General features: G+C 40.6%; 1 protein-coding gene and 1 non-coding gene across 14 annotated transcripts in view; one reads left to right on the plus strand and one right to left on the minus strand.

Annotated features, from left to right (window-relative positions):
• The window catches only part of CNOT2 (CCR4-NOT transcription complex subunit 2), a 139642-nt gene that overhangs the window by 44386 nt on the left and 67483 nt on the right, over positions 1 to 27773 (plus strand). For 8 of the 13 annotated variants that reach the window (XM_059683628.1, XM_059683627.1, XM_059683621.1 and 5 more), the window contains one exon: positions 3258 to 3330. The exons of 2 other annotated variants lie outside the window; for them this stretch is intronic. In XM_059683628.1, the coding sequence (XP_059539611.1) occupies positions 3258 to 3330 (73 nt within the window). Of the gene's footprint in view, positions 1 to 3187; positions 3331 to 27773 lie in introns of all 13 variants that reach the window. 3 more of the 13 variants (XM_059683622.1, XM_059683617.1, XM_059683615.1) reach the window with 1 other exon arrangement.
• LOC132229019 (small nucleolar RNA SNORA18) lies at positions 20808 to 20936 on the minus strand. The gene has a single exon (XR_009451598.1). It is a non-coding gene; the product is annotated as a small nucleolar RNA SNORA18 (small nucleolar RNA).

Here is a 27773-nt window from a genome sequence, read left to right on the forward strand (position 1 = left end):
TTAAGGTAGGAGGGTAAATGCAGTCTCTGTTTTGTTCTTGTTTTGTTTTATATCTTGGAAGGTATCCCTGCCTTATAGGCCATTTCATTTTGGTTTTGTAAATATTTGTCTTTTCTGCCTTTTTGAATATTTGTCGGACTTTTTAGAAAACCAATGTATAAACTTTAATAAATTTAGGCAGTTGGAGTGCATGTTCTCTCTCATGCTTGCTGCTTTTCACATACTGTGCTTCACATACATACTCACATCTTCTTTAATCTATTGCACATCATTTCATTACAAATATGACAAATATCAAGACAATCTATTACTGAACATTTTTATCCAATGCAAGATAGTGGTAACAAATGTTAGCTGTCATGTTTACCTGGAAGAAAATAGAGTGTGTTTATTTCTTTTTCTCTTTGTTTACTTAAAGGAGATAATGAATTCTTAGTTATTTTTCAGTATAGAATATCTGTTCCTGTATTGGTTAAAGCATATAGTGATATTGCTTGAAACCTTAAGCCATGAAATATTTTAAGTTATCCTAAGAGGGAAACAAAACAGTATTTCCCTTTGTATTAAAATTTATAGTATTCCAAAGTTATTTTTCATTTACCTGGTAAATTTACAGAATAAATATTAACTTTTATTTTTAATCAAGTTATTTAGCATATATAGTAATAATTATCTGTTTTATATAGTTAAGTTATACTGTTGAAAAATGCCTTACCCGATTTTAAATTTGTAACTTATCTTTTGATGAAACTAGCATAATTTGAAGAAAATGCATGGACTTTAAACATATTTAAGAAGAAACACATTTTTATTTTATAAGAAACAATGGAAAATCCAACTATTATACATTGACTTCAGAGTTGCCATGAATACATTAATAGTAAGGCAAATACTGTTTTAAAATCTATTAATACTATAAAACACTAACATTAAAACAGGGTTAATGTTGTTTTGGGAATGCTTAGTAAAACAGTGTCGCTCTCATTTTGTAACGATCATGAAAATTTAAATTAGAGCTGAATGTGTGTCACCTAACTATTCTTGGACATCCAAATTTACTTGATATAATTTTTCTTTATGAATAACCTAATTCCTAACTAGATGTTAGGGGTTACATTTATAACAGTAATTATACTTACTTATGGCTTAAAAAAAAACAAACTTTTCTCATTTGTTATATTTGAGAAAGAAAAACTTAATTCCAGTGGTACATTTAAATTTGGTAATGGGCTGTTTGTTACATTTTTGCCTTAGAGTAAGGAATCTTAAAATATTTCACCAAACATATACAATGTAAGATAATAAAAGTTAAGTAGCTTGACTAACTCTGTAATAAAATAAGGCAAAATACAGGTTTTCATTATGTAGATTCTTTTTAAAACTTTAATTCTTAATGACTTGTTTTCCTTGGAAATGTTTCTGCTCGTCTTATTAGATTGCTTTTTTGGAGGTAGTCCATATGTATGTGTATGTATGTGTGTGTTGATTTTAATAAAATTTATTCATACTTTTTATGAATTTAAAGTAGGTGTTTCTCTTATCCTCTCCCAAAGTATATTTCTTATGATGTTAAATAATTGCTCTAAATTTGAATGTAATTTTAATGGTTAGCAACTATTATTAGATCACTAGAGGAAATTCATGCACTGGGGGAGGAGGGTGTCCCTCAACCCAGCCTGCACCCTTTCCAATCTGGGACCCCTTGGGAGATGCCTGACTGCCGGTTTAGATCGGTGGTCGGCAAACTCATTAGTCAACAGAGCCAAATATCAACAGTACAACGATTGAAATTTCTTTTGAGAGCCAAATTTTTTAAACTTAAAATATATAGGTAGGTACATTGTTATTAACTTAATTAGGGTACTCCTAAGGCTTAGGAAGAGCCACACTCAAAGGGCCAAAGAGCTGCATGTGGCTTGCGAGCTGCAGTTTGCCGACCACTGCTTTAGACCCAATATCTGTGGGTAGTCAAACATCCCTCTCACAATCCGGGACTGCTGGCTCCCAACCGCTCACCTGCCTGCCTGCCTGCCTGATTGCCCTAACCACTTCTGCCTGCCAGCCTGATCACCCCCTAACCACTCCCCTGCCAGCCTGATGGACGCCTAACTGCTCCCCTACCGGCCCGGTCGCCCCCAACTGCCCTTCCCTGCCAGCCTGGTCGCCCACAACTGCCCTCCCCTGTCAGCCTGGTTGCCCCTAACTGCCCTCCCCTGCCAGCCTGGTCGCCCACAACTGCCCTCCCCTGCTGGCCATCTTTGAGGGCGTGGCAGTCAGTTAAAATATTCCCTCTTTATTAGATAGGATTAGATACACTTACTACTTTCCTAGGGTAAACATTTCACTAAAACTTTGGTGAGAGATATTTGTTTATAAAATCTGTGCTTCCATTTTTTTTTTTGTATATGCCATTTTTGGTTTTTATCTCATTTTCAGTTTACAGTTTTTAAGTTAACATCTCTAGCGACTATCACTTCTCCTACACTGAATTTTTTGTATCTGATGTGCCTAGTCATTTTGGACTTATTTATCTTTATTGAGGTTAAGACATGAGCCCCCTTATTTTTCTTCCATATTGTAGTAAAGCAAATTCTATTAGAATGTGTATGAAATTGGAGGATTGAAAGACAAAGGCTTCAGGAAGTTAACATATGTTACTACTCTTCATTGAAGTAAATTTTAATAAGTATTGATTTGGGTTTCATTTACTAGTCATAAGAACATTTATTTCATTATATCGCATAGGAATAAACATCATAAACTGAATGAGTACTATATAAAGTATTTGGAAGAGAGGGATTTTAAGTCTCAGAAATATCGACTAAATCTGAATTAATTCGATATTTCTGAGACTAACAGAAGAACATTTAACAGAAAAAATGTCAGCTGAGGGCTGAACATTTTTGTCAACTCCATTTTTATAAGTTTCTACCTTGTATATGAGGTCTGGCAGACAGTTTTAACTGTAGAGAGAAGTGGGAAGGAAGAGTTTTTCATATTTAATAATTTCTATCTCAAAGTATGACTGCCCATCTAGCTCTCCCCAGATAGTTGAGAGGAAGATCAGGTAGAATATTTAAAAAGTACTTTTTGTTTTGTTTTCTATGTATAATATTGGATATTTTTGTTACTGTTCATATATTTACATGTTAGTAATTTTGATGGCTTTTGGATAATTCCACTCTAGAGGGAGAACTGGTGGGCGGTCCTTCCTGTGACACGACCCTTGAGTGACAGTTCTGTTTGATTGCCTCCAGTACTGTGAGGAAAGGACACGACTCTATGGTGAGGACTGATGGACATACATTATCTGAAAAAAGAAACTACCAGGTAAGATTTATTTTCCTTTTTCCTTATTGGTCAGATAGCTACATTGAACTGTTTAATATGTTGTATTTAACTAGAACCAGCATATTGGATATACCTCAATTTGAAAAATTTGGGTTATAATTTAAAGTACATATGTAATGGGTTTGACAGTTTAAATAGTTGGGGACATTTTTCAAAATATGCTTCTAATAAATGTGTATTCTTGTAATGTCAACACAAATTTTCAGGTGTGTGTATATATGTAAAAACTTATATTATCTGATACATAATTTATAACTTTGTGGCTGGATTCAGAGCTTGCTTTTATACGTATTAATACTGGAAGACTAAACCGAAGTCTTATGCTATATTTAGGGTAATGGAGAATTACAGAAATGTGGACAAAATTGGTTAGAATATAGAAGAAATAGAAATGAAAATCCCAGGATGCTCAGAGACCACCATTTTACTGAATTTGTCATTCACTTCTGTCCTTACAATGCTAGAGTCTTGTTTCTCATTAAGTTAGTATCCATCCTCTGTAGTCTGTAAGGATGCTGAAAGGATGGTTGAAGTGTAATATTACTGTTTTCTTTTTATTCTATTTTATTTTTTCCATCACCATTTAGGTGACCTATACTCTTTTCCACCTACCCCTATCCGTAATCACCACACTGTTGTTCATGCCCATGAGTTCTTTCTCTTTTTGTACCTCTTTTACCTCAATCCCTTCACATTCCTAACCCCCAACCTACTGTTTTCTTTTTGAGCTTTTAAATGAAGGTTAATTATAAAGTTGGTGCTATTAAATAGTGATTAAAATAAAACATTTTAGTTTAATTTTTTCAAGGAAAATCTACTTTATTCATTTGGTAATAATTCATTGTCAAGTTATTTAATGATTCAGAATACAGAATGATTCAAAGTTCAAAGCTTTAGGCTTTCTGCACAGAAACATATCCAGCCTCCCTCTCTCCCTTCCATCCAACAAGTTTCATTTCCTCTAGGCCAGTGATGGCGAACTTATGACACCGTGAACTCATTTTTTTGGTTGATTTTTCTTTGTTAAATGGCATTTAATAAATATATAAAACAAATATCAAAAATATAAGTCTTTGTTTTACTGTGGTTGCAAATATCAAAAAATTTCTATATGTGACACGGCACCAGAGTTAAGTTACGGTTTTTCAAAATACTGACACGCCGAGCTCAAAAGGTTCGCCATCACTGCTCTAGGACGTGACAGCAATTAGGGTGATAGTAACAGCATTGGTTAATCTGCTAATCCTTAATTTTAGCTCAAGTTTTTCTTCCCTCAGCTTGGAAAAATGAGGAGTGGAGAAAATCTGTAAATGGATATTCATGTACAATTAGCAGAGTCTGTGATTATAAGACTGACTGGTTTGGGCACTACCCCTAATAAAAAAAAACAGTGTCACCCTGACTAGGTGGCTCAGTTGGTTCAAACTTTGTCCAAAAATGTTGCAGTTCAATTCCTGGTCAGGTTACATACCTAGGTTTCGGGTTTGATCCCTGGTCAGGAGGCAACCAATATATCTGTCTCTCTGTCTCTCATTTTTTCTCTTTTCCTCTCCCTCCCTTTTCCTTCCCCTTTCTCTCTAAAATTAATAATAATTAAAAAAGAAAACATATCCTTGGGTGAGGATTTTAAATAGCACACAAGACAGTTGTCATATTTTACCTTTCTAGAATTTCCCCTAACTTGATGTCTGAAGTTTCTTGCCAGATCTTTATGATTTTAATAAGCCAGAGTAAATCCTATGAGAAATTGGTTCTTGTAACCTTTTCTGTTCTGAGTTGTTCTCATAGACTTGACTAACATGGCCATTGCTAATTATTTATACTTGCTGTAGCTCCTGCCTCACCACCATTTCCAACTACCTTGACTCATAGTTTCAATTGGTCACACTACTTGGGTTATTGAATCTTTGATAGGTTCTGGTAAGTTATTTTAAGAATATTATGATTCTAGGTTATGTGGCATTTCGTTATTCATAACCCAGCTTGAAAAGAACTTTGTATCATTTCACAGTATGGTTAATTCATGAATCATATTAATATAGAATTCCAAAATTTTCACTTAAGAAGGGAATAAGATGAGGTTATATTTTACACATGAAGTTATTTCCTAATTCCTGCTCATTCTACTCTAAAAATAGTTTATATCTTCAGTCACATTACTTACAAATAATCCAGGTTTCTGAGATTACTCAAAAAATGTATCCTTGGTTAGGGTTTTTCTGGCTGAAAATATTTTTTATTTTCTTACTTGTTTATTTATTAAATCTTTATTGTTGAAAATATTATATACGTCTCCTTTTTTACCTCATTGACCTCTTCTAGCCTGCCTTCACTACCACCTCCCCACCCCCCAGGTCTTCCCCACCCTATTATGTGTCCATGAGTTATGCATATATGCATACAAATACTTTGGTTAATCTCTTCCCACTCCCCCACTCTCCCCCACCTTCCCTTTGAGATTCCACAGTCGGTTCCATGCTTCTATGTCTCTGGATCTGTTTTGTTCATCAATTTATTTTGTTAGATTTCACATATGAGTGAGATCATGTGATAATTGTCTTTCTCTGACTGGTTTACTTTGCTTAACATAATACTCTTACCAGTCCCTCCATGTTGTCTCAAAGAGTAAGAGATTCTTCTTTTTTACTGCTGAATAGAATTCCATGGTGTAAATGTATCATAGCTTTTTTATCCACTCATCTACTGATGGGCACTTGGGCTGTTTCCAAATCTTAGCTATTGTAAATTATGCTGCTATGGCTATAGAGATGCATACATTCTTTCTGATTGGTATTTCGGGTATCTTAGGATATATTCCTGGAAGTGGGATCACTGGGTCAAATGGCAGTTCCATACTTAATTTTTTGAGGATACTCCATACTGTTTTCCATAATGGCTGCACCAGTCTCTATTCTCATCAGCAATGTACTAGGGTTCCCTTTTCTCCACATCCTCAACAGCACTTATCATTTGTTGATTTGTTGATGGTAGCTATTCTGACAGGTGTGAGATGATACTTCATTATCATTTTAATTTGCATTTCTCTGATGATCAGTGACTTAGAGCATTTTTTCATATGTCTCTTGGCCATATGTATGTCTGCTTTGGAGAAGTGTCTATTTAGGTCCTTTGCCCATTTATATATTGGATTATTTGTCTTCCTTTTATTAAGTTCTATGAGTTTCTTATATATATTATCAGATGTATCATTGCCAGATATGTTTTCCCATACCATGGGCTCCCTTTTCATTTGGTTGATGGTGTCCTTTGCTGTGCAGAAGCTTTTTATTTTGATGTAGTCCCATTTGTTTACTTTTTCCTTAGTTTCCTTTGCCCTAGGACAGTGGTCGGCAAACCGCGGCTCACAAGCCAAATGTGCGGCTCTTTGGCTCCTTGTGTATGGCTCTTCCACAAAATACCACGTGCGGGTGCGCACGTACAGTGCGAAGTTGACTTAAAACTTTAAAGTTTATTACGTTAATTTTGGGGAACGTTGTGGAGTGAAAGAAGATATAGTGTCGAGGATTGAGAAAGGTATGTTGAGATGGTTTGGACATATAGAGAGGCTGAATGAAAGGAGATAGATGAAACAAGTATACAAGACAAGTGTGGATGGGAGAGTTGGAAGGGGTCGACCTCAGCGAACATACATTTTTAGCAAAGGCCAGCATAGAAGTACTCAAATTAAGTTAATAACAGTGTACCTACCTATATAGTTTAAGTTTAAAAAATTTGGCTCTCAAAAGAAATTTCAATCGTTGTACTGTTGATATTTGGCTCTGTTGACTAATGAGTTTGCCGACCACTGCCCTAGGAAATCTATTTATATAAAAACCCTGGGTGTAACGTCACGACCGAGGCTCGACCAAGTGGAAGGAAGTCAATCCTGCAGGGGTTGTCTTGGCAACGGCTATGCCCTCCCCAAGCTGTTTCCCGGAGCTGTTTCCAGTACGGGTGAGGTTTGAGGCAGGAACCTGCCCTCGGAGCATGGACCCACTGAGTCCTGGATCGCTTTGCCAAGGACTGTGCCCTCCTCGAGCTGTTTCCCAGAGCTGTTTCCAGTGTGGGCAAGGTTTGAGGCAGGAACCGGCCCTCAGAGCCTGAAGGCATATCTTTATAAAGTTTTAATACATTATATTAGAGGTCGTAGTAGTATTGTTTTACCCACAGCATCTACAGGAATTGCTATAAATTTACTTCTCGGTGGAAGCACCTTTCATTCCCAATATAAATTACCCATTCCACTAAATGAAACTTCAATTTCTAGACTTGATATAAACAGTGAAGTTGCTAAAACTATTAAAAAAGCCCATCTTCTCATTATTGATGAATGCACCATGGCATCCAGTCATGCTATAAACGCCACAGACAGATTACTAAGAGAAATTTGAATGTTTTATTTGTTGGGAAAGTTCTCCTTCTTGGAGGGGATTTTAGACAATGTCTCAGTATTGTACTGCATGGTATACGATTGGCCATAGTACAAACAAGTTTAAAGTACTGCAGTGTTTGGGGATGTTTCAGAAAGTTGTCTCTTACAACAAATATGAGATCAGAGGATTCTGCTTATAGTGAATGGTTAGTAAAACTTGGAGATGGCAAACTAGATAGCAGTTTTCATTTAGGAATGGATATTACTGAAATCCCCTGTGAAATGATTTGTAATGGATCTATTATTGAAGCTACCTTTGGAAATACTATATCTATAGATAATATTAAAAATATATCTAAACATGCAATTCTTTGTCCAAAAAATGAGCATGTTCAAAAATTAAATGAAGAAAATTTGGATATAGTTGATGGAGATTTTCACACATGTTTGAGTGATGATTCCATTAATTCCACAGATGATGCTGAAAAGGAAAATTTTCCCATTGAATTTCTTAATAGTATTACTCCTTTGGGAATGCTGTGTCATAAATTAAAATTGAAAGTGGGTACAATCATCATGCTATTGAGAAATCTTAATAGTAAATGGAGTCTTTGTAATGGTACCAAATTTGTTATTAGAAGATTATGACCTAACATTATCAAAGCTGAAGTATTAACAGCATCGGCAGAGGGAGAGATTGTTCTGATTCCAAGAATTGATTTGTCCCCATCTGACACTGGCCTCCCATTTAAATTGATTCAACGACAGTTTCCCATGATGCCAGCATGTGTGATGACTATTAATAAATCACAAGGACAAACTCTAGACAGAGTAGACATATTCCTAACTAAACCCATTTTCGCACATGCTTTCTCTCGAGTTCGAAGAGCATGTGACATTAAAGTTCTAAATACTTCACCACAAAAAATTAATCGAGCACTCTGAAAGTGTTTTCACTCTTAATGTGGTGTACAGGAAGATAACTAGAATAAGTTTAATAACTTTATCAGACATTGTTTGCAATACTGTTGTTTTTATATCATGTTTTTGTCGTTTTTATATCATGCTTCTGTTATATCCTTTTGATACTGTTTATTAACAAATTTATATATTATTTTAATATACATTTTACTAATTTCTTTTTATCTCTCACACTTCTATTATAGAGAAAGGGCAAATAGCAATATTAAAATATTTCCGCTAGTTAATTCCCTTTTAATGTGCACAAATTTCGTGCACCAGGCTACTAGTCCTATATAATAAGAGAGGAATGTGCTAATTAGCCATTACGCCTTGAGGCATAACGACCAATCGCCTCACAACCATTTCACGGATCAGCAGCAGGATGGGCCAGTGAGGTACGAGCGGGCTGTGGAGAGCTATAGGAGGGGGCAGGGCAGCAAGCTATGAGAGGGCGAAGGGAGAGCTCCAGGAGGGCGGGGCAGCGGGCAGCAGAGAGCTACAGGAGGGGGCAGGGCAGCAAGCAAGATGGAGGCGGAGAGATACAGGAGAGGGCAGGGCAACAAGCTATGGGGGGTGGTGGGGGGAGCTACCAGAGGATGGGGCAGTGGGCGGAGAGCTACAGGAGGGTGGCAGCGACCTACTGGTGCAGATTCGTTCACAGGGCTACTAGTTTATAAGCATATTGCTACAAGAGATGTCTGAGATTTTTCTGCCTGAGGTTTCTACTAGGATTTTTATAGTTTTATGTCTTGCATTTAAGTAAGTCTCATCCATTTTGAGTTTATTTTTGTGTATAGTGTAACTTGGTGGTCTAGTTTTATTGTTTTGCATGTATCTGTCCAATTTCCCAATACCATTTATTGAAGAGACTGTCTTGACTCCATTGTATGTTCTTGCCTCCTTTGTCAAATATTAATTGAGAGTAATGGCTGGGGTCAATTTCTGGGATCTCTGTTCTATTCCATTGATCTATGTGCCTGTTCTTGTGCCAGTGCCAGGCTGTTTTAATGACAGTGCCTTTGTTAGTATAGTTTGATATCTGGTATTGTGATCCCTCCAACTTTGTTTTTCTTTCTCAAGATTGCTGCAGCTATTCAGGGTCTTTTTTGATTCCATATAACTTTTTGGAGTATTTGCTCCAGATCTGTGAAATAAGCTGTTGGTATTTTAATAGGGATTGCATTGAATCTGTAGATTGCTTTGAGTAGTACAGACATTTTAATGATTTCACGTCTACCAACCAGTAACATGGACATATTCTTTCACTTCTTTGTATCTTCCTCTATCTCTTTTTTTAACATCCTGTAGTTTTCCGAGCACAAATCTTTTTCTACTTGGTTAAGTTCATTTCCAAGTACCTTAATTTTTTTGTTGCAACGATAAATGGGATTCTTTGTTTAGTGTCTCTTTCTGATAATTCATTATTTTTTAAAAAAATATATTTTATTGAGTTTTTACAGAGAGGAAGGGAGAGGGATAGAGAGTTAGAAACATCGATGAGAAAGAAACATTGATCAGCTGCCTCCTGCACTCTCCCTACTGGGGATGTGCCCGCAACCAGGGTACATGCCCTTGACCGGAATCGAACCTGGGACCCTTGAGTCCGCAGGCTGACGCTCTATCCACTGAGCCAAACTGGTTGGGGCTGATAATTCATTGGTGTATAAAAATTCCATTAATTTCTGGGTGTTAATTTTGAATTCTGCTACATTGCCGAATTCATTTATTAAATCTAGTAGTTTTTTGGTGGAGTCTTCTCGGTTTTCTATGTACTATATGTCATCTGCAAATAATGAGAGTATTACTTCCTCCTTTCCAATTTGAATGCCTTTTCTTTTAAAAATTTTTTATTTATTTGTTGTCTAAAGTTTTACATATGTCTCCTTTTTCCCCAATTGACCCCTCCGCCCCCAACCCCCAGCCATTCCTACCCTGTGCAAGCCCCCACCGCCCCAGTGTCTGTGTCCACTGGTTATGCTAATATGCATGCATACAAGTCCTTTGGTTACTCTCTAACCCCCACACCTCTCCTGCCATTTGTCTCTGGATCTATTTTTGTTCATCAAATTATGTTGATCATTATATCCCACATATGAGTGAAATCATGTGATATTTATCTTTCTCCTACTGTCTTATTTCACTTAGCATCATGCTCTCCAGTTCCATCCATGCTATTGCAAATGGTAAAAGTTCCTTCTTTTTTATAGTGGCGTAATATTCCATTGTGTAGATGTACCACTGTTTTCTAATCCACTCGTCTGCTGATGGGCACTTAGGTTGCTTCCAAATCTTAGTTATTGTAAATTGTGCTGCTATGAACATAGAGGTGCATATATTCTTTCTGATTGTTTCTGGTTTCTTGGTATATATTCCTTGAAGTGGGATTTCAGGGTCAAATGGGAGTTCCATTTTTAACCTTTTGAGGAAACTCCAAACTATTCTCCACAGTGGCTGCACCAATCTGCATTCCCACCAGCAGTGCACAAGGGTTCCTTTTTCTCCACATCCTCTCCAGCACTTGTCATTTGTTGATTTGTTGATGATAGCCATTCTGACAGGTGTGCGATGGTACCTCATTGTTGTTTTGATTTGCATCTCTCAGATGATTAGTGACTTTGAGCATATTTTCATGTGTCTCTCGGCCTTCTGTCTGTCCTCTTTTGAAAAGTGTCCACTTAGGTCCTTTGCCCACTTTTTGATTGGATCGTTTATCTTCTTTTTGTTAAGTTATATGAGTTTTCTGTAAATTTTAGAGATTGAACCCTTATCTGAAATAGCATTGGCAAATATGTTCTCCCATGCAGGTGGCTTTCTTGTTTTGTTGATGGTTTCTTTTGCTGTGCAGAAGCTTTTTATTTTGATGTAGTCCCATTTGTTTATTTTCTCCTTAGTATCCATTGCTCTAGGAGCTATGTCGGTAAAGATACTGCTACAACATATGTCTCCTATTTTGCTATCTTTGGAGTCTTGTAGGATTTTTATGGTTTCCCATCTTACATTTAAGTCCTTTAGCCATTTTGAGTTTATTTTTGTGTATGGTGTAAGTTGGTGATCTAGTTTCATTTTTTTGCATATATCTGACCAAATTTCCCCGCATAATTTATTGAAGAGACTGTTTTGACTTCATTGTATTCTCTTGCCTCCTTTGTCAAATATTAATTGAGCATAATGGCTTGGGTTCATTTCTAGGTTCTCTGTTCTGTTCCATTGGTCTATATGTCTGTTCTTGTGCCAATTCCACACAGTTTTGAGAACAGTGGCTTTGTAATGTAGCTTGATATTTGGTATTGTGATCCCTCCAACTTTGTTCTTCTTTCTCAGGATTGCTGTGGCTATTCAGGATCTTTTTTTATTCCAGATGAATTTTTGGAGAGTTTGTTCTATGTCTGTGAAATATGCCATTGGTATTTTGATAGGGATTGCATTGTATCTGTAGATTGCTTTGGGTAGTATGGATATTTTAATGATGTTTATTCTACCAATTCATGAACTTGGTATGTTCTTCCATTTGTTTATGTCTTCCTCTATCTCTTTTTTCAATGTCCTTTAGTTTTCTGAGTACAGGTCTTTTTCCTCCTTAGTTAAGTTTATTCCTTGGTATCTTATTTTTTTTTGGTACAATGGTAAATGTGATTGTTTTTTTAGTTTCTCTTTCTGTGAGTTTATTATCTATAATAATAAAAACGTAATATGCAAATCGACTGAACGGACGAACAGTAGAACAACCATCCAGACGACCTTCTGGACATAGCCAGGGCTGTGAGGGCCGAGGCAGCATCCAGGGCAGCTGCAAGGGCCTACTCTTGCACAAATTCCATGCATTGAGCCTCTAGTCGGTGTATAAAAAAGCCATAGATTTCTGGGTGTTAATTTTGTATCCTGCTACCTTGCTGAATTCATTTATTAGATGTAGTTGTTTTTTGATGGAGTCTTTGGGGTTTTCTATATACATTATCATGTCATTTGTGAATAATGACAGTTTTACTTTTTCTTTTCCAATTTGGATGCTTTTTATTTCTTCTTGTCTTATGGCTATGGCTAGCACTTCCATTAGTATATCGAACAGGAGTGGTGAAAGTGCGCATCCCTGCCTTGTATCCATCCTTAGGGGAAATGAGTTTATTTTTTGCCCATTTAGTATGATGTTGGCTGTAGGTTTGTCATATATGGCTTTTATTATGTTAAGGCTCTGTTCCCACTCTGCTGAGAGTTTTTATCAAGAAAGTGTGTTGGATATTGTCAGATGCTTTTTCTGCATCAATTGATATGATTATGTGATTTTTGTCTCTCAGTTTGTTTATGTGATGTATCACATTTATTGATTTGCGGATGTTGTATCATCTTTGCCTCCCTGGGATAAATCCTACTTGGTCATGGTGTATGATCTTTCTAATGTAATGCTGGATCTGATTTGCTAGAATTTTGTTTAGGATTTTAGCATCTATGTTCATCAAGGATATTGGCCTGTAGTTCTTTTTTTTTTTTTTTGTGGTGTCTTTATCTGGTTTTGGAATTAGAGTAATGCTGGCTTCATAGAAAGAGCTTGGAAGTGTCCCTCTTGAATTTTTTGGGATAGGCTGAGGAGGTTAGGTTTTAGTTCTTCTTTGAATGCTTGGTAGAACTCCCCTGTTAAGCTATCTTATGTACTGAGCTTAGCCAGCAAAAGCAAGGAAGTAAAAAAGACAAAGGAACCGTACCGATTCACGTTTTTTTTCTCCCCACACTGCATGTCCAGTATAGAACTTCAGGCTTTCTTTCTGGGGCACAGTCTCCCACAGCTGTGGTCTTGTATCTAGAGTCCCCTTCGCCAGCAGCCCTGTGGATCCTCTTCCACATTCGAGGGCTACACGGACCCCAAGGGCCATGGATTTGGTGGAGCGCAGTCTCCCTCTGAAACTCTAGTCCCCGCTGCATGCTTTTCTCCCTCGAGCCTGGATCCCAGATCCCACCTCTCTCCAGGCTATCTCTGACCTTTCCATTCACATATTGCCTCACCAGCTGTGTTTAATTCACCAATTCCGGGTGGATGTTATTTGATTCAGCTATTCTATCTATTCTGTGAGAAGGTGCAGGACCCATTCATGTTTCAGTTGCCACCATGTCTCTGTCTCCCCTTGGACAAACTCTTTAGGCGCCCATGGCCAGGGAGGCTGGAGTCTCCGTGTTCATGGGGTTCACAGGTCAAACAGTTAGTCCGTGGAAATTGTGTTTTTTATGGTCCGGGGAGGCATCAAAGGTTTTCTTGGTTGAAGGTAAGACTGGGCTCCCAATCACAGCTGCTCTCCCCTTCAAGATGGTGCGGTCTCTGTGGCAGAGCAGCCACTCTGGGAGAGATTTCAGCAGTAATAGAGGCTGCCTGGCCATAGGAGCCTGGTCCACCAGTCCCCAACAGTCCTGTGGAATATAGCTGTCCCTCATTCACAAATTCAGACACTCCCGGCATGTCCGCCCACTCTCCTTTCACTCTCTCACTCTCACACTATCTTGCAGCCTACTGTCCCATCTGCCACCATCTTGGATCTCTCTATTTCTTCTTGTCTGATTGCTGAGGCTCATACTTCCAGTGATATGTTGAATAAGAGTGATGAAAGCAGACAGCTGGTCATGTTCCTGTTCTTAGAGGAAATAGTTTTAGTTTTTGCCCATTGACTATGATGTTGGCTGTAGGTTTGTCATATATGGCCTTTATTATGTTGAGGTATGATCCCTGTATTCCTACTTTGCTGAGAGTTTTTATCAAAAACTTGAGTCCCAGTATACGGATTTGTGCACTGGTGCTTTTCCTCAGCCTGGCCTGCGGGGATTGGCCTGAAACCAGCAGTCTGACATCCCCCACGGGGTCCTGGATTGCGAGAGGGTGCAGGCTAGGCTGAGGAGCCCCACCAGTGTACGAATCTGTGCAACAGATCTCTAGTATGAGTATAAGATCGTTGGTTAATCTGTTCCTGCCCTCTTCCCTCTCCCTTTTCTCTGAGATTCATCAGTCTGTTCCATGTTTCCATGCCTGTGCATTGAGCATCTGCCCCCTGGTGGTCAGTGTGCATCAATCTAATGATTGAACGGTCACTTAGGCTTTATATATATAGACTAGAGGCCCGGTGCACGAAATTCATGCACTCGGGGGGAGGTGTCTCTCAGCCCAGTCTGCGCCCTCTTGCAGTGCGGGAGCCCTCGGGGGATGTCCGACTGATGGCTTAGGCCCGCTCCCACCTAAGCCATCAGTTGGACATCCTTAGTGCTACTGCAGAGGTGGGAGAGGCTCCCGCCACCGCTGCTCCACTCGCCATCCATGAACCCAGCTTCTGGCTGAGCGGCGCTCCACCAGTGGGAGTGCACTGACCACCAGGGGACAGCTCTTGCGTTGAGCATCTGCCCCTGGTGGTCAGTGTGCATCATAGTGACTGATCATTCTACCATTTGGTTGATTTGCCTATTACCCTTTTATTATATATGTAGATGGCTGTTGGATTTTGTCAAATGCTTTTTCTGCATCTATTGATATGATTCTTTCAATTTGTTTATGTGATGTATCCTGTTTATTGATTTGCAAATATTGTACCAGACTTCCTCCCCTGGAATAAATCCCACTGGGTCATGGTGTATGCTCTTTTTAATACATTTCTGGAGATTTTATCATCTATGTTCATCAGAGATATTGGCCTGTAATTCTCTTTCTTTGTATTGTCTTTATCTGGTTTTGTTATTAGGATAATAATACTGGCCTCATAAAAAGAGCTTGGAAGTGTTCCTCTTAGATTTTTTGGAATAGTTTGAGAATAGGTGTCAGTTCTTTGAAGGTTTGGTAAAACTCCCCTGTGAAGCTTTCTGGACCAGGGCTCTTTTTTTCTTTTTCTTTTTTTTTATAATTGGTGCTTCTATTTTATCAGTTCCCTGTTCACTTTTTCTGATTCTTCCTGATTCAGTTTTTAAAGATTGTCTACTTCATCTACATTGTCCATCTTGTTGGTATATATTTGTTCATAATATTTTCTTGCAATCATATTTCTGTGATGTCACTTGTTACTTCACCACTTTAATTTTGATCAATTTACATATTAGCCTCTTATTATATAGGACTAAAAGCCCGGTGCACAAAAATTTGTGCACTCGGGGATGGGGGTCCCTCAGCCCAGCCTGTGCCCTCTCGCAGTCTGGGACCCCTCGGGAGATAACGACCTGCTGGCTTAGGCCTGCTCCCGGGTGGCAGAGGGCAGGCCCAATCCCTAGGTGCAGCCCCTGGTCGGGCTCAGAGCAGGGCCGATTGGGGAGTTGGGGCGCCGCCCCCTGTCACACTCAAGGCAGGGTCGATGGGGAGGTTGCGGCACCACCCCCTGTCACGCACAGAGCAGGGCAATCGGGGTTGGGGCGCTGCCCCCCATCACTCACAGAGCAGGGCCCATCAGGGGGGTTGGGGAGCTCCCTCTGTCACGCACAGAGCAGGGCCCATCAGGGGGTTGGGGAGCTCCCCCCTGTCACACACAGAGCAGGGCCGATAGGGGAGTTGGGGCGCCGCACCCTGTCACACTCAGGGCATGGCCGATGGGGAGGCTATGGCTCTACCCCCTCACACACAGAGCAGGGCCCATGGGGGGCGGTTGGGGCATCGCCCTCTATCACCCACAGAGCAGGGCTGATCAAGGGGTTGGGCCGCCACTACTGTCACACTCAGGGCAGGGCCGATGGGGAGGTTATGGCTCTACCCCGTCACACACAGAACAGGGCCTGTGTATGTGTGTGTGGGGGGGTGGGGTTGGGGCGCTGCACCATGTCACACACAGAGCAGGGCCGATCAGGGGTTTGGGGCACCACAGCCTGTCACACACACAGCAGCAGGGCGATCAGGGGGTTGGGGTGCTTTTCCCTGTCACAAACAGAGCAGGGCAGATAGGGGGGTTGTGGCCCCACCTGCTGTCACACACAGAGCCGCAGGGTGATCAGGGGGTTTGGGTGCTGCCCCCTGTCACACTGATCCCGGTGCCGGGAGGCCTCACAGCTCCGCTGATCCCGGTGCTGGGAGGCATCATATTACCCTTTTACTATATAGGATAGAGGCCTGGTGCATGGGTGGGGGCCAGCTGGTTTGCCCTGAAGGGTGTTCTGGATCAGGGTGGGGGTCCCCACTGGGGTGCCTGGCCAGTCTGGGTGAGGGGCTGAGGGGTGTTTTCAGGCTGGCGGGTGACTGAAGCTCCCAACTGCTCCTTTTTTCTTTCTTTCTTTTTTTTTTTTTATTCTGGGCCAGCTTTAGCTCTGAGGCTTGGCTTCCGCTCTTAGGCCTCCGCTGCTGAAAGCAGGTATCTGGTTTGTTTGGGTTCTATAATCGAAACACTGTTTCAACTCCAGCTCTGAGATCCCGGCTGGTTGAAAGCAGGTTTCTGGGGTTTTGTTTAGCTTCTATATTTGTAACAATGTTTCAAACTGCAAGCTCAGAGGCCGACAGTGGCAGGCGGAGAACGTTTGAGTCCTCTGTCACTGAAGCAAGCAAGCCTCATGTTTGCTTCAAACTGCCTGGCTGCCGGCTGCCATCTTGGCTGGCAGTTAATTTGCGTATCACCCTGATTAGCCAATGGGAAGGGTAGCGGAAGTACGGCTAATTACCATGTTTCTCTTTATTAGATAGGATAGGATAGTGACTTTGATTGTCTCTTGTGATATCCTCCATTTTAAAGTCTCTTTTGTCAGATATGAGTATTGTTAGCCTACCTTTATTTTTCTCATTTCCGTGGAATATTTTTTTTCCATTCCTTCACACTCATCTTTTTTGAGTTTTTTGTACTGAGGTGAGTCTCTTATTGATAGCATTTAACTGGGTCATGTTTTTGTATCCATTCAGCTACCGTATGTGGGGTGTTTTTTTTTTTACTGTATGTGTTTGGATTGGAACATTTAATCCATTTATATTAAGGTTTTTTAGTGATAGGTACTTATTTCTTGCCATTTTAATTCTTTAGGCCTATGTTTCTCTAAATATATATTTCTTTTCTTTTTTTTTCTTTTTTTACTGCAGTCCACTTAGCATTTCTTGCAGTGCAGGTTTGGTGGTGATAAACTTCTTTAGCCTTTTTTGTCTGGGAAGCTCTTTATTTTATCTAATTTGAATGATAGCCTTGGTTTAGTAATTGTAATCTTGGTTTCAGATCCTTGCTTTCCATTACCTTGAGTACTTCATGCCATTCCCTTCTGGCCTGTAAAGTTGCTAATGAGAAATCATCTTACAACCATACGGGGGCGCCTTTGTAGGTAACAAATTGCTTTTCTCTTGCTGCCTTTAAGATTCTCTCTTTGTAACTTTTGGCTTTTTAATTATGCTGTTTGTGGGCGTGGGCCTGTTTGGGTTCTTCTTGCTTGGAGCTCTTTGTGCCTCCTGAACTTGTATGACTGTTTCCTTCTCCAGGTTAGGAAAGTTTTCTGCTGTTATTTCTTCTAACATGTTCCCTATCTTTTGCTCACTTTCTTCTTTTTCTGGTACTCTTATCACTTGAATATTTCTAGGTTTCATGTTGCCTCACAGCTCCCGTAAGCTGTCCTGTTTTTTTTAATTGTTTTGTTCTTTTTGGTTCTCTGATTGACTTTTTTATACTCTTCTAATTTACTGATCTGATCCTCAGCTTCCCCTAATCTGCTGTGCATTCCTTCCATTGTGTTCTTTATTAGTTCTATGTCATTCTTCAGAGTTACTGTATCTTTTCTCATGCTGTTGAACATCTTTGCCATCATTATTCTGAGCTGTATATTTGATAAATTTCTTATTTCCATTTCATTTAGCTCTTCTGGAGAATTCTCTTATTTCATTTGGGGCTTGTTTTTTTGTCTCCCCATTTTGTCTGCTTGTTTGGGTTTGTATCTGTATTAGGTAGATCTGCTAGAACTCCCAATCTCTAATGCAGGACTGTATCAGAAGCTGTTTGTGACTGGCCCTGAGTACCCTGATTGGCGCTAAAAGCAATCCACAGCTTATAGCTCCCTCTGCTGGGACTGGATGCCTTTGGAAAGGACCAAGATGTGCACCAGAGTCTGCTTTTCCTAGCCCTGAGCTCCAGATTAGATTAGGCAAAAACTCAAAGCTTCAGAGACCTATCTCTGCCTGTTGTCCCATTGACACTCAACTCTTGATTAGCCTCAGGCTATCAACCATGGAGTGGGCAAGAGGTCTTCCAATGGGTCGGGCAATTGCCTTTCCCCAGTCAAAAACCTCCTGGATGACAAAGGTCTGCTGGAGAAAGATGTCCTCTGCAGTGTGAGGGAATGACTCAGCACAGGAAACTGGGGTGTCTGGTTTCTGAGGTCTCACCCTATACCCCCAACCCTGGCTTTTGCTCACATAGCTCCAGTTCGCTCTGTTCTCCCTCTACAGGAGCCCAAGGTGAGTGGCTCCACATGAAATCTGATAAGTTGGCCATGTAAGAAGGTGCCTACATTTTCAATCGTCTCTCACTGGCAGACATCAACCCTGCTGTTTTTCACAGCCAGATGTTATGTGGCCACTTTTCTCAGTTCTGGTGCTCTGGGCTGGGGATCCCAGCTTGGGGTTTAGAACCCAGAGCTCTCAGGGAACCTCCCTACTGCTGAGATACCCTTCTGGAACTTTAGCTGCTGCCACCCGTTTGCACGTCTGCATTTCCTTCCAGTCTCTGCAGTATCATCCACTTTCTGTCCTTGGTTATCCCGGTTCTCTCCAGTTAATCTTTAGTTAATTTTTCAGGGTGCTTTTTCTGTATTTTAGTTGTATTTTCAGTTATTTCCTAGGAGAGTATCTGTGTAGCTTCCAGTTACTCTGCCACCACTTTGGAATTAGATTTGTTTAGTTATTTTTAAATTGGTTTTTAGAGAGAGGAAGGGGGAGAGAGAGAAACATCAATAGGCTGCATCCTGCACGCGCCCCATTCGGGGATTGAACTGGCAACCTGGGTATGTGCCCTGATCAGAAATCGAACCTGCCCCCTATTGGTGTACGGGACCATGTTCCAACTAGCTGATTCACATGGGCTCCCTTTCTTTTATTGTTACTTATTGACACTTAAAGCATGTTCAAATATATTCTTAGGAACAGTGGTTTAAATTTCCATTGTAAAAAAAATTTTTTGAAGCCTCTCTGAAAAGTACATGTATAAAAATACATGTTATTTCCTATATAGAAGAGCATATGGGAAATTCAAAGGAATATTAAATAAATCACTTATATTTATACTAGTATTGCTAAGAGTTTGTATATGCTGAGATGAATTGATTTAGATTTTTAAAAAATTCTATTGTAGAATAATTTTATTTGCTCTTTGTTATGGAAAAAGGATTCCTTTGTATCCATGTTGATCATTTATTTTTTTCACTTGTTTTTGGAAAGCACTTGATGCCTTATAATGATATTTAAATTTACTGATGTTCCCTAATTAAATAAGCATAATATTTTCCCAAATCTCATTTCATTATAGACCTGATTAAAGCCTTAGGAATTTAGTTTGGGAAAGTGCATTCCCTGTTTTGTGGTAAAAGCTAATGACTTTCAGGTGATTATTGGTTGAAATATTGATTTTTATACGGGAATCTGCTTTGTGTATTATATTTCTTATTATAAATTTAAGCCCAGCTACGTTTTTGGAGTTTGAGTAGAGTTGTTGAAGTTCACACTTAAAACATCTTCTTGTGTGTGTCCTGGGGCGGCGGGGGGGGGGGGGGGGGGGGCGATTTAAGTTTATTTTTATGTAAGGAATTTCACATGTTGGGATACTGTTACTGTTTATCGCCTTAATTCCTCCAAAGTTTGAATTATAGTGTTCAAGAGAGCCCTTTATAAAAGAAATTTTGCTTAACCTATAATTGTCATGTCAGTCCACACTTTTTTTTGGTGGGCTTTCCTGATCTCTACTTGAATATGGACATACTGATGACGTACATAATTGAGAAATTTTCCCCTATAATCTTTGGGATTCAATTTCTATATGCAGTTTACTTTAGGGCCACTTTTAGTGTCAGGGTCGATGGATCTGGCTGGTTTTCAATTTCAGTCACCCTCTCAACATGAATAAACCCCTAAGCTATCATATTTTAGAATAATACATATCTTTAAGATATGTCAATACCCAACATTAAATTTTTTGATGATTAGATCTTTCATACATTTAGCATCTCTTGTTTTGTAGTTCTTTCCCACATATCTAACAAATAGTTCTGTGAGTTAAGCAAACCACATATTTACTGTGCTGCATTTCCAATGATGTGGGCCTACAGAAGAACTCCCATTGGGATAGACCTAAACTGAAAAGAAAAAAGTTTGTAATGCATTCTTGATGGTGAATTTTTTGAGGCCTGTGTGTCTGAAATCTTTCAGTTTTTACTTTAGATCTTTTCTTCTGACTGATCATTTCTGACAAAAAGTCTGCTGTCATTCTTATCTTTAGTCCTCTTTACATAATACAACTTTTTCTCTCTGGCTACTATTAAGATTTTTTGGTCATTGTTTTACATATTTTGATTTTGTTGTATCTTGGTATAATTTTCTTCATGACTCTTGTGCTTGAGATTTCTTGAGCCTCTTAAATGTATGTGTCCATAGTGTTTATCAAGTTGGGAAATTTTTAATCTGTTGTTTGTTTAAATATTTATTTTGTCCCTGTTCTACTTTGGAGCCTCTTAATTATACATACTAGGTCACCTGAAGTCATCCCACAGCTTACTGATATTCTGTTTATTTCTTTAATTATATTTTTCTCTCAGTATTTTATTTAGGGTAGTTTTTCCTGAGATGATTTTTTGTTTTGTTTTTTATTTTAGAGAGGGAGGAAGGGAGAGAGAGAGAAAGAGATAGAGAGGAAAACATCTATGTGAGAGATATACATCCATCAGTTCCCTCCCATATGCGCCCAACCAGGGATTGAACCTGCAACATAGGTATGTGCCCTAACTGGGAATCGAACCTGAACCTGTCTGGTGCATGGGATGATGCCCCAACCAACAGAGCCACTTTAAGTTCACTAATATTCATCATGTTCATTAGTCTACCTTTTACATACAAAATATAGTTATAATAACTTTTAATGCCATTGTCTATTAATGCTATTATCTGTGTCATTTATGGGTCTGTTTTTGTTGATTGTTCTCCCTCTCCTCCCCCCCATTATGTATTTTATTTTACTTCTTTGCATGCCTGGTAATATCTACTTGGATGCCAGTCCTTGGAAATTTTACCTGTTCAGTGCTATTATATATTTTTTGTATTTCTGTTAATATTCTTCACTTTTCTTGGGGACACAGTTAAATTACTTAGAAACTATTTGAGGCTTCTTTTTTTTGTTTGCTTTTTTGTTTTGTTAGGCAGAACCACATTAGCCTTTTGCCTAGTGTTAATTATTCCCAATTACTGGGGCTGTACTCTTCTGAGTACTCTACCTGATGCCCTGTGAATTACAATGTTTTTGTACTCTAGCTTTTGGGAATAGCCATGTAAGTCTTGGAGGTCATTTCTATGCCTCACATGCATATGCTAATCAGTACTTAGCTGAAGTCTAGAGTGATCCTAGATCTTTAGAACTCTCTTTGCAGCTCACTTTTCCTATCTGTTACTCTAACCTCACTCCAGCTACGCTGGCATGCCTAGACCCTCAGCTACATTTCCTCAAATCAAAGACATTTCTGGGCTCCATCAGGACTCCCTCTACTTGCATTACAACCTCAAAATTCCTTCAGTCTCTAAGCAAGGGCAGGTGTAGTACTCACATCAATTCTTTTGCTGCTCCCAGGGATTATTGTCTTGCACTGCCTGATGTCCTATGTCTGCAAACGATCATTTAATATATTTTGTCCCTTTTTAAGTTGGTTGGAAGTAAAAGTCCTAAGATTTCATTTTTAAAAAATTATATTTTGGTTGAGAAGGTGAATGAAAATGCATTCCTGATAAAGAGCGTGAGCTTTTGTGTCAGTATTCAGTCAAGGCTTGAATACTTTCTGTTGTGTAAGACACGATGTGTTATGCAGTACACAGGTATATTATACCTGTCCTCAACACTTGAAAAAGAAACATAAAACAGTAAAAGTCAGCAAAAAGATTCCAGTTATGTGGACACCTCATAGTCTTGAATTCTGTTTGATCTAAAGCAAAAAATTGGGATAATTTCTATTGAATTCCCTCCCTCAAGATTTCTTGGAATCAAATAGATTCATAAATACAGTAGCCATTTATCATCTCAGCTAAGAAATAATTTTACTAATTAGAATTCCTTACTCCATAGAATATATATTATCTCTTTATTGTTTAACCTGGCTTAATGAATTAAAGACATTATAGTATATGTCCTAATAACAATGGGAAGATATTTTTTCAAGGACAGAAATGCTGAGAGGCTGTATGGGGCATGTAAAAATTTAAACCTATTTTTTTTTCTACTGGGATAAAGGCAATGTAAGAGAGCTGAAAGAATGTGTTTGTGAGAGTGAAGGACCCTTATTTTGAGACATTATTCTATACTTATATCATTTTGGATCAGTTAGGTAAAGTCTTTGACACTATTTATATTTAAGAGTGAGATCTTTAAAAGATTGTTTGATTGACATAAAGAAGCACTCAGTTAACAAATACAAAGTGGCGCCAAAGTAGGTCTGCAGTTGTTCGTATGGAAGATAATACAATAATTAATGAACTAGTGACCCAGTGCACAGATTCGTGCACATTGAAAGGAAATTAATTAGAAGAAATATATTAATATCGCTATTCGCCCTTTCTCTATAATAGAAGTGTCAACCAAATTTACAATCGACAATGGCAGATGGAAACACACGCGTGCAATTGGCGCCAGCAAGAGCTTTATATGTATCACACATACGCGAGTCAACTTAGCCTTTTTTAGATATAGAATAAACTTGCTTAATTAGACCTGCTTTTTGATTTAGCTAAACTTTTTCTAGCCCAGTGAAGCACCCCAATTTCTCTTTCAGGTAATTGTCAGCAACACAGCAGTAAATATCAACACAAAGCAGATTATTATTGTAGATCACACAGGGAGAACAAAGGGTAAAATCTTTAACTGCAGCAGTGTTTGACTATGTTCTGCGCAGTGAGAAAACCTGAAGTCATTTTCAAGGTCCACTATTTCTTACTTCTTTTCATTTGGGTCAAGTTTCTAAGCTTTCTAAATCTCCATTTTCCAGCTAATGAAAAGTAAATAGGATTCCACCGAGTCTCCTAACTACCTACTCCAGGACTTCTGTGAGGATCAAATGAGATAAGGCAAAGGAAAACGCTTCACAGACATTTGGTTAAAGTGTGAAATGTTTGCTCCTGGCTATAAAGCGAGTCGTGTTCCTGGGCTAAAGAAACTGCAAGGAAGCTAGTCGTCACTAGGGAGAGGAAGCGGAAGTTGCTCTGTGACGTCTTTACCCAGCGCCCACAGCGACTGTTTCCGGGCCGGGCTGTGCTGTGAGCCACATTTTACGCAATGGAGTCTCAGCAGCATTGGCTGCAATTTGGTGGGCTGTTGCTCTGGGTTGGTGGCAGGACCTGTGTCCCACTTGGGGGAAGCCAAGTGTTGCTTTGTGGGCGCCAGGTCCATGATGCCAGCTCACATACTGGCAGCTCCTGCATTGAGCATCTGCCCCCTGGTGGTCAGTGCACGTCATAGCGACCGGTGAGAGGGTCAGAGAAACACTTAGCATATGAACCACATATATATAATGCAAGAAGACACTCTTTTGTGTACTCAAAACTATAAACCTAACCTTTGCCCCACCTTGTATAGTACAGAAGAAATGAAGAAAATTAAAAATCAGAACATTACAGTAATAGGTGCTGCAGGCAATATCCATGGTTGAATTCTATAATTAGTGGGCAGAAATTTAAAAACAAACATATTTAAATATTCTCAAATACGTACTTCAAAATATTTATTGTTCAGAAAGGGAAACTAGTAATTTACAATGGAGAAACTTGGCAGATATGCCAGCTTTAGGAAGATCAAGGTTAATATCATCCTATATAATAAAAGGCTAATGTGCAAATTGACCGAACTGCAGAGTGACCAGTCGCCATGATGTGCTGAACACTGGAGCTGACCCTGATCGTCAGTGTGCTCGCACAGGGGCCGTGCTGCTTAGACAGAAGCCGGGCTCATGGCTGGCAAGCGTAGAGGCGGTGGTGGGAGCCTCTCCTGCCTTCACTGCAGCACTAAAGATGTCTGACTAATGGCTTAGGTCCGATCTCCATGGGGAGCGGACCTAAGCCATCAGTCGGACATCCCCCGAGAGCTCCTGGACTGCGAGGGGGCACAGACAGAGCTGAGGGGCACCCCCCCCCCCAAGTGCACAGATTTCATGCACCGGGCCTCTAATCTGTAATAAGATACAGTATCATCACACTCATATTGGAATAGATCCATCATATATGATGCACTTGAGAAGGATACATCACTTCTGTGATGATGTGGCTTCATAATCTTAATCTACTTATGAGAAAACCTCAGGTATACCCAAATAGCAGGACATTCTACAGTGTGGTTACATTAGTGTAACTGATGACATAATTGTAAATGTTGTGAAAAACAAGGAAAGACTGAGATAAAGTCTGATGCTGGGGAAGATTAAAGAAACATAAAACTAAATGTAATGTGTATTCCAGAATAGAAAAAAGACATTAGTGGAATAACTAGTGAAATCTGTATAAAGTTGTTTAGTTAGAATCTAATTTCTTAGTTTGATACTTGTACTATGGTTATATAATATGTTATTACTAGGGAGTATGGGGTATATGGGAACTCTGAAATTTTTGCAACTCTTCTGCAAGTCTAAAATTACTTCCAAATAACAAGTTTTTTAAAATTGGGAACAGGGTTTGTGGACAGAGTTTTTTTTAACATGTAGTTGAGTTAACTTTTTTATTGAAGAAAATTTCATTTTTACAGTATGTGACATTCGTAGTATTTATTGGGGGAAAAATCTAGTATAAGTGGACCTGCACAATCAAACCCATGTTGTGCAAGGGTCAAATTTTAAGGTGGAGTAGAGGGGTGATTTTAATCTGATTGGTACTTTCTTTAAAACAGGTTAAGGAAAGAAAGCTAAGGATTTCACAGTTCAGAATGTAGGTCTTCACTTAATCCCTCACTTTTCAAGCCCATGCCTATCCACTGGGTGTTTCTGTTGAATAACCTTTGGTTTTGGAGTTGTAGGAGGCTGGTTATTCTCCATGATAACTGTTTAATTTGACTAGAGCCTATAGGCTTTGCCCTTCTGTTCCTCATTTGAGGAAAAAGTAACAAGCTTGTAGATGTTTTGTTAATGATTGAGGATGAGATATATATATATACTAGAGGCCCAGTGCACAAAAATTTGTGCACTCGGGGGGGGGGGTGGTCCCTCAGCCCGGCCTGTGCCCTCTCGCAGTCTGGGACCCCTCGGGAGATAACGACCTGCTGGCTTAGGCCTGCTCCCGGGTGGCAGAGGGCAGGCCCAATCCCTAGGTGCAGCCCCTGGTCGGGCTCAGAGCAGGGCCGATTGGGGAGTTGGGGCGCCACCCCCTGTCATGCACAGAGCAGGGCGATCGGCAGGTTGTGATGCCACCCTCAGTCACGCTCAGCGTAGGGCCGATTGGGGGTTTGGGGCACCGCACCCTGTCACACTCAAGGCAGGATCGATGAGAAGGTTGCGGCGCCACCCCCTGTCACGCACAGAGCAGGGCCAATCGGGGTTGGGACGCTGCCCCCTGTCACTCACAGAGCAGGGCCCATCAGGGTGGTTGGGACTCTGTACCCTGTCAAGCACAGAGCAGGGCCAATTGGGGTTGGGGCGCTGCCCCCTGTCACGCACAGAGCAGGGGGTTGGGACGCCGCCCTCTATCACCCACAGAGCAGGGCCGATCAGGGGGTTGGGCACCTTCCCCTGTCACGAACAGAGCAGGGTGGATAGGGAGGTTGTGGCCCCGCCCCCTGTCACACACAGAGCCGCAGGGCGATCAGGGGGTTTGGGCACTGCCCCCTGTCAAGGCTGATCCCGGTGCTGGGAGGCATATTACCCTTTTACTATATAGGGTAGAGGCCTGGTGCACGGGTGGGGGCCGGCTGGTTTGCCCTGAAGGGTGTCCTGGATCAGGGTGGGGGTCCCCACTGGGGTGCCTGGCCAGCCTGGGTGAGGGGATGATGGCTGTTTGCAGCTGGTCACACACCCTTCCGGGTGGGGGTCCCCACTGGGGTGCCTGGCCAGTCTGGGTGAGGGGCTGAGGGCTGTTTTCAGGCCGACTTAAGCTCCCAACTGCTCCTTTTATTATTTTTATTCTGGGCCAGCTTTAGCTTTGAGGCTTGGCTCCAGCTCTTAGGCCTCCGCTGCTGAAAGTAGGTTTCTGGCCTTTGCTTACAATGTTGTGATCCTGCTGGCTGAAGCCCGGCGGACTAAAGCAGGTTTCTGGGGTGTTGTTTAGCTTCTATATTTGTTACATAGTTGCTTAGAGTTGCAGCTCAGAGGCCTGCAGTGGCAGGCGGGGAACGTTGGAGTCCTCCGTCACTGAAGCAAGCAAGCCTCATGTTAGTTTCAAGCTGCCTGGCTGCTGGCCACCATCTTGGCTGTCAGTTAATTTGCATATCGCCCTGATTAGCCAATGGGAAGGGTAGCGGTCGTACGCCAATTACCTTGTTTCTCTTTTATTAGATAGGATACACACACACACACACACACACACACACACACACACACACACACACACTAGAGGCCCGGTGCGCAAAAATTTGTGCACTCGGGGGTAGGGGTGGGGTCCTCAGCCTGGCCTGTGCCCTCTCACAGTCTGGGACCCCTCCGGGGATGACCACCTGCTGGCTTAGGCCAGCTCCCCAGGGGGATTGGGCCTAAGATGGCAATCAGACATCCCTCTGGCAGCCTGGGAGCCCTTGGGGGATGTCCACTTGCCAGCGGGGAACAGGCCTAAGCTGCAGTCGGACATCCTTAGCACTGCTGAGGAGGCGGGAGAGGCTCCCACCACCACCACTGTACTGGCAGCCATCAGCCTGGCTTGTGGCTGAGCAGAGCTCCTCCATGTGGGAGTGCACTGACCACCAGAGGGCAGCTCCTGCATTGAGCGTCTGCCCCCTGGTGATCAGTGTGTGTCATAGTGACCAGTCAT

The sequence above is a fragment of the Myotis daubentonii genome, chromosome 2, assembly GCF_963259705.1.
Source record: "Myotis daubentonii chromosome 2, mMyoDau2.1, whole genome shotgun sequence".
In the NCBI taxonomy this organism is placed as follows: Eukaryota; Metazoa; Chordata; class Mammalia; order Chiroptera; family Vespertilionidae; genus Myotis; species Myotis daubentonii.